This window comes from Danio rerio, chromosome 6 (assembly GCF_052040795.2).
Source record: "Danio rerio strain M-AB ecotype USA chromosome 6, GRCz13ab, whole genome shotgun sequence".
NCBI lineage: Eukaryota > Metazoa > Chordata > Actinopteri > Cypriniformes > Danionidae > Danio > Danio rerio.
The window spans coordinates 4,890,001-4,902,500 of NC_141026.1; the positions used below are offsets into that span (position 1 = coordinate 4,890,001).

General features: G+C 35.4%; 2 protein-coding genes across 29 annotated transcripts in view; both read left to right on the forward strand.

The window, feature by feature from the left end:
• The window catches only part of stradb (STE20 related adaptor beta), a 21,443-nt gene extending 16,188 nt beyond the window's left edge, over positions 1-5,255 (forward strand). For 8 of the 15 annotated variants that reach the window (XM_087256473.1, XM_087256478.1, XM_087256472.1 and 5 more), the window contains 3 exons: positions 1-243; positions 403-445; positions 1,567-5,255. The exon at positions 1-243 is cut by the window's left edge and continues 5 nt beyond it. In XM_087256473.1, the coding sequence (XP_087112599.1) occupies positions 1-243; positions 403-445; positions 1,567-1,725 (445 nt within the window). In that variant the 3' untranslated portion in view covers positions 1,726-5,255. The remainder of the gene's footprint in view (positions 244-402; positions 446-1,566) is intronic. The other 7 variants (XR_015493030.1, XR_015493035.1, XR_015493029.1 and 4 more) reach the window with 1 other exon arrangement.
• Positions 5,256-6,953: 1,698 nt separating this feature from the next.
• The window catches only part of nbeal1 (neurobeachin-like 1), a 117,621-nt gene continuing 112,074 nt past the window's right edge, over positions 6,954-12,500 (forward strand). For 8 of the 14 annotated variants that reach the window (XR_015493011.1, XR_015493013.1, XR_015493012.1 and 5 more), the window contains exons 1-2: positions 6,954-7,223; positions 10,169-10,513. Coding sequence is in view for 4 of the 14 variants with exons in the window: in XM_087256441.1 (XP_087112567.1) it covers positions 10,463-10,513 (51 nt within the window). In the remaining 10 variants the exon portion in view is untranslated. The remainder of the gene's footprint in view (positions 7,224-10,168; positions 10,514-12,500) is intronic. The other 6 variants (XR_015493015.1, XR_015493016.1, XM_087256445.1 and 3 more) reach the window with 1 other exon arrangement.

Below are 12,500 nucleotides of genomic sequence, written 5' to 3' on the forward strand. Positions count from 1 at the left end.
GCTTCAGAAGCTGCGGGGATCTCACTGTTGTCTCCTGGACGTGCCTCCGTACCCTCTGGGTGGAATGGGTGCGCTGAAGGTGTCCCGCTCGGGGGTGGATTCGGGGATTGGGGAGAGTGTGGCGACTGGCAGTCTGACCCGCACTGCTACTGCGGAGCGACCGCAGAGTCCCGCTCCCAAAAACCACTCAGCCACACTGCACAACCTGGTGCAACTATGTTTGCAGCAGCAGCCTGAGCGCAGGTACACATTTCAGATAGGGTTGTCACGATACTTAATTTCCAGATTTGTGTGTGTTGAGCATCAGTTAAGATGGCAAAATGGTAATTGGTAAATATTTAATTAACCCTATATAACGTGTGTGTGCTTGTTTATTTGTGTGTGCATGTGTGTGTCTTTCAGGCCATCTGCGACAGCTCTCCTCAACCATCCCTTCTTCAGACAGGTAAATTCACTAGGTTAAAAGTACTCTAACCCTTGGTTTTGCCCACAATTCATTGTGCGTTGGATGTGAATTCAATTAGAACTACAAACACGGTAAAAAAAGGATAACAAAACTACAAACATGGTGAACACTGAAAATTATATGGAAAGGCTTTGGTAAAGATGTTTAAATGGTTTTTAATTAAAATCTAACCTCATAGAAAACATTTATTTGTCATAAATGTCCCTTCCTTACTGGTAGTGGATTAGGAGATTCCCCCCATTGTGTAAAGCACTTTGAGTGTCCAGAAATGCGCTATATAATGTAAGGAATTATTATTATTATTATTATATTATTATTATTATTATTGTTGTTGTTGTGGTTGTTGTTATTATTGTTATTATTATAATTATTGTTGCTGTTGGTATTATTATTATTGGTATTGTTGTTATTATAATTATTATTGTTGTTGTTGTTATTATTATTGTTATTGTTGTTATTATTGTTGTTGTTATTATAATTATTATTATTGTTGTTGTTGTTATTACTGTTATTATTATTATTGTTGTTATTATTATTATTATTGTTATTATTATTAGTTGTTATTACTGTTATTATTGTTGTTGTTGAAGTTATTATTATTATTATTATTATTATTATTATTATTAATGTTGATGTTATTATTATTGTTATTATTATTAGTTGTTATTACTGTTATTATTATTATTGTTGTTGTTGTTGTTGTTATTATTATTATTAATGTTGTTGTTATTTTCTACTGATTATTATTATTATTATTTTATTATTATTATTATTATTATTATTATTATTATTATTATTATTATTATTAATAATATATTCAGCATTGTATTTAATCTGCAACAACAATGTAAACTTTTAGAACTTTTGAAAGCATACTTCTGCAAACACCTGAAAAGATTTGCTGCAGTTTATTTAATATGGTAGGCAATTAAATATAAAAAAAAATGTGAATGATATGAAAAGATGATTGAAAGGGCACATATCTTAGCAACAGAATGATGAAGTAGTATGCCCAAAAGCTTGGATACTCTTCTGTTACACACTCAAAAGTATCCCTGTCTACCTACTGAGTAATCCATGTATTGATCTATGTTTTCCAGGTGAAGAAGCACACGAGGGACTCTTTCCTCAGTCTGATGTATCCTGCTGTGCCAGTGTCCTGCCCTCCAGACACGCCTCCGTCCCAAACCCCAACCCAGACCTGCAACACGCCGTCTCCCACTGATCCTGAGCCAGAGGACGGTCTGTGGGACTTCTAACGTTCACTGTCTTCCTCACACAAACCTCTACATGAGCAACTAGCAATTAATCCTAACAACTGCTGCATTCTGCTGTTTATTTGATTAGTATTTGTAGTGCTACGTTAGCCCCGCCCACAGTGAAATCTTATTGGTTTAAATCCTCTTGTTATGAACCGATATATTAATGATGACGTCATCCTGCACTTAAAGGGGTGTCTATGATTAGTATTTGTTAAAAAATGTTTAATTGTTCATTAATTGTAGTATTACATTTGCTCCGCCCACAGTGAAATCTCATTGGTTTAAATCCTCTTGTTATGGACCGATATATTAATGATGACGTCATCCTGCACTTATGGGCGTGTCTATGATTAGTATTTGTAAAACAAAAAAAAAACATTTTATATTTGTAGTACTATGTTAGCCATGCCCACGGTTAAATTTAATTAGTTTAAATCCTCCTGGTATGGACTTATGAATTGATGATGATGTCATCCTGCACTTATGGGTGTGTCTATGATTTTTGTAAAAAAAAAATTAATTAATGTTTAGTAGTTGTAGCACTACGTTAGCCCCACCCACAGTAAAATCTCATTGGTTTAAATCCGTTTGGTATAGACCATTATATTGATGATGACATCATCCTGCACTTATGGGCGTGTCTATGATTAGTATTTGTTAAAAAATGTTTAGTAGTTCATTAATCGTAGTACTACATTAGCCCCGCCCACAGTGAAATCTCATTGGCTTAAATCCTTTTGGTATGATCCAATAAATTGATGATGACGTCATCCTGCACTTATGGGCGTGTCTATCATTAGTATTTGTTAAAAAATGTTCAGTAGTTTATTAATCGTAGTACTACATTAGCCCCGCCCACAGTGAAATCTCATTGGCTTAAATCCTTTTGGTACGATCCAATACGTTATTGATGACATCATCCTGCACTTAGGGCATGTCTATGATTAGTATTTGTTAAAAAAAAGGATTAGTATTTGTAGTACTACATTAGCTCCGCCCACAGTGAAACCTCATTGGCTTAAATCTTCCCCTTATGGACCGATATATTGATGATGATATCATTCTGCACTTATGGGCGTGTCTATGATTAGTATTTGTAAAAAAAAAGTTTAATATTTGTAGTACTATGTTAGCCCCGCCCACAGTTAAATTCATTAGTTTTAAATCCTATCGGTATGGACTTATAAATTGATGATGTCATCCTGGACTTATGGGTGTGTCTATGATTAGTATTTGTTAAAAAATGTTTAGTAGTTAATTAATTGTATTATTAGATTAGACCAGCCCACAGTAAAATTTAATTGGCTTAAATCTGTTTGGTATGGACCAATATATTGATGATGACGTCATCCTGTGCTTGTGGGCGTGTCTGTGATTAGTATTTCTGAAAAAAGAAAGTTTAGCATTTGTAGTACTATGTTAGCTCCGCCCACAGTGAAATCTCATTGGTTTGAATCCTCTTTCTATAGACCAATACACTGATGATGACGTCATCCTGTGCTTGTGGGCGTGTCTATGATTAGTATTTGTAAAAAAAAAAAAAAAAAAAGATAATTAAAAGTTTAGTATTTCTATAACACGTTAGCCCCGCCCACAATGAAATCTCATTAGTTTAAGTCGTCCTTGACCAAAATGTTGATAATGACATCATCCTGCGCTTATGGGCGTGTCTTTGTTTCTAGCCTATCATATGCTCTCTAGAATGAGCACAAATTAGCGAACGTTTCATGCATTAGCACATTAGCATCTGTATAGTCATTGTTAATGGCTGTGGCCTACACTAAAAGCTGTCAGCTAGGGCTGGAGGATTGGTCAAAATAAAGATGATCTTGGGATATAGTGTGATTATCAAATAACATTATCAAATAAGTGCAATTTTATTCATTAAGTATATGTGAAGCAGTTTATGATCCAGTGTGTTCTGCCTCTCTGAACGGCTCAGTTCCCAAAAAAGAATAATAATAAAATAAAACTGGGCTGTCTGAAAAATCAAGACATAATAATACCATAAATATTAGTGTTGTCGTTTTACACATGTTCTATTTTTATTACTTTTTAAAATAAATCTAGTATTATAATTTTACAGTGAAGTATTGCAGCGCTAACATTTCTTATTGTGCTTAATTTTGAAGCAATCTTGAGGGAATAATTCTCATTATTTTAATAACTAATAAATATTTATAATCTTATTACAATGCCATTTCAACACAAATCTTTATTTTTTATATTTTAATTTAGTAGCAATAATTAATGCATTAGGATTTTCTTAAATATAGTAATTCTGTAAAATATTAATTTCAATGCTTCTTATTTTGCTCATTTTCATAATAATCATAAAACATTATATAAATATAAATTTCACAGTGACACTATGGTACTACTTTTTATTTTTATATTCTTATTTTGAATCTTTTTGTATCAATACTATGTTATTATGATTATTAATATTATACTGAATATTATACTGTTATTATACTGAATAAATATATGTAAATATTTCCCCTAAATCATGCATCCTTTTTTAATATTTAATTAATTTCTTTTAATAAAAGACAAGCTCCTTTGGTCATGTCTCAACACAAATCGATTAAGTTAATGTAATAATTTTGAAATATTTAAGTAGATTGAACTTAAAACAATTAAGTTGTCCCAAAACAATCAAAGAATTGTGTTGTTTCAACTCATTTTAAATAAGTAGTATACTAGAAAAAGTCATTTTTAGAGTGTACAGTTAAACCGTTCATAAATATCAACACTATATGCTCTGTCTGACTGTAATATCATCACTTTATGCAACATTTGACTTTTCAATTGTTTTTTATGGGCAGAAAAATGCCATGATAAGTGATAGAAGCTGGTTGAGATGCACTGTGACTTGTGTCTTATTCCCTGCTGTGAGCTCTTCTTCTGTGTATACTGCACTCGTGTAGTAGTTACAATTCAGTAGTTTACCAAAGTATTCAACGCATACTGTGCTCATACTACCGTAATGGCTGTTTGTTTGCTCTAAACCCTGTCATAAATCATAAAATAGCTGCAGATCACTGGATTTGATCATCAGACTGAGCCGTTTGTGTGTGTTTATACCTCAGTGTTCATATTTCTAAACCCCTCCTCTTCCTCGAAATGAAGAACCTGCAGACGATTAATCCTGTGAAGAAATGTATGGAGTCAAAATACTGTCATAAATATTTAATGCGTGAATCAAATCCATTAAAGCGTATTTACATCTAAAAGCGTACGATTTTGGAAGTGTCGCTTCATAAAAATCACAATTTTTTTCAGTTTTTTTTTGTTGTATTTTTTGACGTTTTTATAATAACACGTGCACAGGTTTGATATTTCATGGGTTTAAATATTTTTGACAGTCTTTTCACTCCATAAGGAAACACCAATGCTGTGCAACATATCAACACTGCCTCAACAAACGCGTCATCAAACTGTGACTGATCTTTTTTTATAATTTTAATGTGGACTGTACGAGAGATTTAGACATATGTTAAATATATTCTTACTCTGATTCGTAACTCTTTGGTGTCCTGTCTTTATTTGTATTTTCGCGCCATTTCGGCTGATTAAATTGTCATTTCTGTAATAATTTCTTTATTTGATGTTGTTAATTTGACCTGTAACTAGATATTTAGTTGCTCTTAGCTTCTTACGAAATATTTAATTTCATCAATTAATTTGACAGTAATGGACGTCGATGAAACTCTTTTCTGTTGTTGCTAGATTAGATATGGCTGCGGCAGGAAGTTAAGGATTATTTATATTATGTATTAAATTTCACATTCATTGTATTTTATTAAAGCAGTTCATTCTGCTGTGGCGACCCTGATAAATAGACTAAGCCAAAAAGAACGTCTACTCCTACCCCAGCCCTCACAGCACTGTAAAACAGTAGTTATTTAATAAATTACCCAATAAATTGTATTTTACCTCCACCCAATCCTAAACCCAGGTATCAGAGTACTGTAAAAATATTAATTATTGTTATTTAGTCTTACAAAAATGATGCTATATTGATGTATCAGCATTGATGTATGATGTATCTAGCTGTATCCCATCTAGACCTTACCAATGGACTCTTCTGGAAGTGTTTCTGTATTTGCGCGCTTTGTCCAACAGGGGGCGGTCATGGTTTGTCAAGTTATTTCACGCGAATTATTTGATAACTCGTAATTAAGGAAACAATATAATACTACTACTACTACTACTACTAATAATAATAATAATATTAAATGTAGAATTTATAAATAAATTAAATGCAAGAAATTACGTGTATGTTATAATAATGAAGCTAATGATTGCATTGCTATTGCATTGCAGCTATATTGTATTGCAACTATTGTTACTACTACTACTGCTAATATTTTCAGATATTGTCAGATGGTTACACAAAATGTTTACATGTCAAGCTTGTAAAACGAATATTATATTTTATTAAAATAACAAAAAACAAGACTTTATTATAGACATATTTTACATTCCCAATATTCACAAATCTAAAGTATATATTATATTATATATTTTTATATTATTTTATTCATTCATTCATTTTCTTGTTGGCTTTGTCATTTTATTAATTCAGGGTCGCCACAGCGGAATGAACCGCCAACTTATCCAGCACGGTTTTAAGCAGTGGATGCCCTTCCAGCCGCAACCCATCTCTGGGAAACATATTTTATTTTATTATATTATATTATATTATATTATATTATATTATATTATATTATATTATATTATATTATATTATATTATATTATATATTATTTTATATATTTTTACATTTTATTATATTATATGTTATATTATATATATTTTTATATTATATTATATCATATTATATATTATTTTATATCTTTTATATTATATTATATTATATATTATTTTATATATTTTATATTATATTATATATTATTTTATATTATATTATATTATATATTTTTATATTATATTTTATTATATTATATTTTATATATTATATTATATCATATATTCATCACTTTTACTCAGTTTAGTACAAAAACAATGTCTCAAAGAAGCGTCAAGCGACAAGTGTATGAATGAATGCATAATCTAATAAATATTAATTTCACCAGCCTTGACGTGATTGGTGGTTTGCCAGTTTCAGCCACGCCTTTCCCCACTCACATGAGCTCCACATAGGCAACGTAAAGGAGTGCGGCCTGTCGTAAAACATCTAGGGGACAAGAGAAAAAAACACACATACACTCAGCCTACACAAACACACACACACACCTTCAAGCCACCCGAGCCCGTGCCGTGGCTTTGTAACCAGACGTCGCAGTCCAGTGCAATGATATTCGTCATATGCATCCGGGTTGTCAGGCTAGTCTGGTTACAAAAATGAGTCAAAAGCCAGTTTGGGTTGTTGAAACTGCCCAGCTTTAAATGTCACTGGCGCTTCAGATCCTGCAGCATTCCTGGATTCTTGGATTGGGAGTTTCGACGAGCTGCTTTTGTTGAGGCAGGTGAGTTTCACACACAAACACATACACACACACACACACACACACACAGCTTAATGTATGTTTGGATGCTAACGTTAGTAGTCAGGTATACACCGCTGACAGTTGTGACTATATTATTTAATGTTATATGTGGCAAATGTTTAGATTTCTTAACGTTATCCAAGTCTTTTATAAATATTTTAGTCACGAAAATAAGGTAAAGTTGCTCCCCTATATGTTTACCAGGGTAATTTGAATATTCAGTCTGAAATAGCATGTTAGTATGACTTCAAAACAACATTAGCACTATTTAATTGACTGTGAACAAGGCTGTACTTTGAAATCATTGGCTCCTAATATGATTTTCCTATTTATAATTAGTATATACTACTTAAATTAAATTATATTATTAAGGAGAAAGTCTGAATATGCAAATATAAAACTATCTTCGCCTCAATATATGTTATGTGTTCTGACACACAGCTTTATGTATGTTTAGATGCTAGTAGTGTCGTATACACCGCTGACAGTTGTTATGATATTGTTTCATGTAATATGTGGCAAATGTTTGGATTTCGTATTGTTATACAAGTCTTTTATTACTACTTTAGTCATGAAATTGAGTTAAAGCTGCACCTTATATTGTTTATCAGGGTAATTTGAATATTTGGGCTGAAATAACATATGCAACATGATGCAAGTATGACTCCAAAACAACATTAGCACTATTTAATTGACTGTGAACAATGTTATACCTTAACGGTCATTGGCTGTGATATAGAACTGAGTGTGTTTAAAGTGGCTTAGGAATCGTCTGATTGGTGAATGATAAATTGGATAATGAGGGACCAGCCGCAAGCAATAAGCACGTCATCCTCTCGAAATTAGTTTATAAATAAACTTCATTCATTCATTCTTAGTCCCTTTATTAGTCCGGGGTCGCCACAGCGGAATGAACCGCCAACTTATCCAGCAAGTTTTTACGCAGCGGATGCCCTTCCAGCCGCATCCCATCTCTGGGAAACATCCACACACTCATTCACTCACACACTATACCCAATTCACCTGTACTGCATGTTTTTGGACTGTGGGGGAAACCGGAGCACCCAGAGGAAACCCACGCGAAGGCAGGGAGAACATGCAAACTCCACACAGAAACACCAACTGAGCCGAGGTTCGAACCAGTAACCTTCTTGCTGTGAGGTGACAGCACTACCTACTGCGCCACTGCCTCGCCTAAATAAACTTCACTTATTTCTTATTTTACTGACCCTCAGCCACATAGATATATAATAATATAAGAACTAAAATTTAATTTCTAGACTTTGTAAATTCAAGGAAATTACATACATTTTTTGTTTTTGTCATTAGAAATGAAATAAATATCAATTTTGTTAAAAAAACTTTTAAAATATCAATAAAATAAAAAGCATGTTTGGAATTAGTCCGGGATTTTCAACAAGTACGTTACAAAAATAATTTGAATATTATAATGAAGAATCAAAAAGACTGACAGCATCAAATCATAACATATTAGAGCATCTATTATTCTATTATTCCACAATAAAGGCTGATTTATACTTCTGCGTCAAACGCTGCATATGCTACGGCGCTGACGCATAGCCCTTCGCCGTGGCCATCGGCGTCACTGACGTGCACCTCTCAAAAAATGTAACTACACGTCGCAACAACGCGTAGCGCAAGCTCTGTGATTGGTCGGCTTGGTAGCGCTGACGAGTCTGGGCGGGACCAAGGGTCGTGCGAATGGCGCGAGCGATTGTTTGCAAGTGTGGAGTCCCGTGAAGGAGCTCCGGATGGAAAGTTTTGTTCTGTGTTTACCTCATAGTTAAAGTTGTTGCACGTCCGCCGGTTCCTGCCTCAAAATGAGCGAGTTTGAGCCACTTGTACATCCCAGAAGTGTTCAGGAAAAGCAAAACAGCAGCGAAGAAACTCGACACAGAGGAACATTTACACCTCACTGCCCACTAGCGTTTTGGAAGTGTTAATGCAGAGCAACAGAGACAGTGCGCAGAAGTATAAATGCACAGCTACACACGTTGCCTGCGCCGTGAGTTTACGCCGGTCACTTGACGCAGAAGTATAAACCAGGCTTAACTGCAAACAAAAAGTTAATATAGAGCTTTGGATTTTGTTACTGTATGTCATAAAAAAAAAACATATTCGACATTTAGACAGAAACGCTAAACTGTGTCAGAACATACAACACTTCTTACAACAGAATTTTCTTGAATAATTATTAATAACATTCATTCATTCATTTTCTTGTCGGCTTAGTCCCTTTATTAATCCGGGGTCGCCACAGCGGAATGAACCGCCAACTTATCCAGCAAGTTTTTACGCAGCAGATGCCCTTCCAGCCGCAACACATTTCTGGGAAACATCCACACACACATTCTCACACACACAGACTCATACACTACGGACAATTTAGCAATTCACCTGTAACCCGGAGCACCCGGAGGAAACTGGCACGAACGCAGGGAGAACATGCAAACTCCACACAGAAACTCCTCGAGGATCGAACCAGCGAGCTTCTCGCTGTGAGGCGACAGCACTACCAACTGCGCCACTGCATCGCCAGGTCTAGAAATTGCACTTGTATAATTTTCTCTCCTACAGTTGTCCAAGTCAGTCAGAATTTTGGATCATAAATGTATTTATAGTTGTTGAGGATCAGCAAAATAGTCATTTTTGATCATCTCATGCCACGTTAAGGCTTGCGTATTAAAGTCAGCAGTATAAAGATGTCTCTGTGAGCGTGTTGAGTTGGCCTGGGATGATGATGTCATGCTTGTTGGTTTATTTTGGGAAATCTTTCCTCTTCTCTCAGAGTCATGCATTACACTGTGATCTGCGGCATGCAAATGTGTTTTGCCTATTTGCAATGATATAAACACCTGCCTGTTTGTTTATTTATTTTTAACGTGTGCTCTATTTGTTGACAGGGCTTGGAAGAACAGAGGGATTTATTTATTTATTTATTTTGAAAGTCATCTGGGATTGCTATAGTTCACATGATGGATGGGATTTCGCCATGCAGGGAGGAAATGACACGATCTGTCACGCTGGATTAACACACACTCCCATTCACCCATTAGTGGGCTTCATCTGTGAGCGAGTGTGGCGTTTGGGCAAACTCCTTTCAGCACCATGAGGGTTCGGGAATACTGATCGCGATATTTTCGGGATTATTATCGGGAATAGATTTCTGCCTACATGCTCACGGCTTGCGGGGCAGAATGGCATCGACCGAGAGGCTGTATGAGGTTTGGATGCTGTACTGCAGTAAGGTAAGCAGCTTGCAGCGCTGAATGCATTTCATTTCTCATGCAAATGTGCATCGCCTCACTGAGCATGAGCAGATCATCTCTGTGCATGTAAGAAGCTGCTCGGGTTTATTTATTTATTTCCTGCGCGACGCATGTGGCTGGTACACGCTGTTCTATATGGGAACACTTGACATGTACAGAGAGGTCAGGTGCTGCTGGTGTTGTCCACTTCTGTTCATTGGTGGAGGATTGCACATGTAGATACTGCCGACCCTCCTTGAGAAGTCATTTTAGTGCACAGTGATTGATTTTCTCGCTTGTTAACCTTGCATTCTTCAGGGTTATGGAGACTTTTTTATTTCAGATCTAATAAATATAATGTTGTTTTTGCTTTGCAAGTAAAGTCTTCAGGTAATAAAGGTTTAGCTGAAGATTTAGTGGAGCACTAGTAGGTGTAAACACAGTGGTACAGTGGTTGTACAACAGTGGCTCAGCCAATGCTGTCAGTTTGGGGGCGGGACTAACTGTGTGGCTAGCCAATGACTGATAAGGGGGATGTTCAGGAAATGTTTAGTTTGAAAACATACATGATTTGTGCAGTTTCATTTATTTCTGCTGGTGCAGAAGTTACACATTATAGCTTTAAAGAACCTTCTATTTTTTAAAAGCCTGCATTGTTGTGTACATTAATAAACGTTCATTAATCATATACATTCAAGTAAAATAATATTTAGAATTAAGTTTTATACATGCAATTTATATAAATATTATCTTTCAACTTTTACTAGTTGATATACATTTATTTGTATATTACACGTGTGTGTGTTTGTGTTTGTGTTTGTGTGTGTGTGTGTGTGTGTGTGATTAAGTATTTATTTTTATTTGTTACTTGTTATTACTATTTTATTTATTAATTTATTTTTATTTTATTTACTTCATTTTACTTCAAGGTATCATTTCATTTTTTGAATTTAACTAATATTTGCATTTTATTGAAGCTTAAATTTAGCTCAAATAGCTTTAGCTTTAATTTTTAAATAGAAATAAGCCAAAGAAGTTGGCGCTTCTGGTCAAATATGCTCTGATCACACATGCTCTGATGTTTGTTTGTTGATTTGTTTTGCATTGTACTTACTTTTAGTTCTAGTAAAATACTCTTTTGCTGCAGATTTAATTTTGTTGAGTTTTTAAAACACAAATATTTTAGTTGTGAACCTTTTTAGTACCAGGTTGGACCACCTTTTGCCTTCAGAACTGCCTTCATCTTTCGTTGTATAGATTCGACAAGGTACTGGAAACATTCCTCAGAGATTTCGCTCTATATTGACATGATGATCACGCAGTTGCTGCAGATTTGTCGGCTGCACATCCATCATGGGAATCTCCCATTCCACCACATCCCAAAGCTGCTCTATTGGATTGAGGTCTGGTGACTGGGGTGGCCGTTTGAGTTCAGTTAACTCATCGTCATGTTCAAAAAACCAGTCTGAAAAAATAAAGTCTTTAGGTAATGAGGGTTTAGCTAAAGATTTAGTGTAGCACTTAGTTTAGTTTGAAAAAATTACTCACTAAGTTTTCTAAGTAGGTGTAAATACTTCTCGGTGTGTACAACAGTGGCTCAGGCAATGCTGTGGGTCACGCCCCATTCACACGGGACGTCAGCTTCTACGCATCCCATTCACTTTGAATGGGTGATGTCAGGCATTGCTGAACTGCATTATGGATCCTCGGCGCTGCCTCAGTGGCGTTGCTCTTTGTAGAAGTTGGGACTTTCTCAACTTTTCAATTGCCGACGGAAGCGTCAGCGACGCTGCTATGACGATCGCGTCAGCCCCAACTTCAGACATGCCCTCTGACAAGCGTTGACGCTGAAGCCCCGTGTGAATGGGGCGTTAGGGGGTGGGACTAACTGCGTGGCTTGCCAATGACAGATATGGGGTGTTCAGGAAATTTGTTTGAAAACATGCATGATTTGTGCAGTTTAATTTGGGCTGTGGCCGGTGCGCCG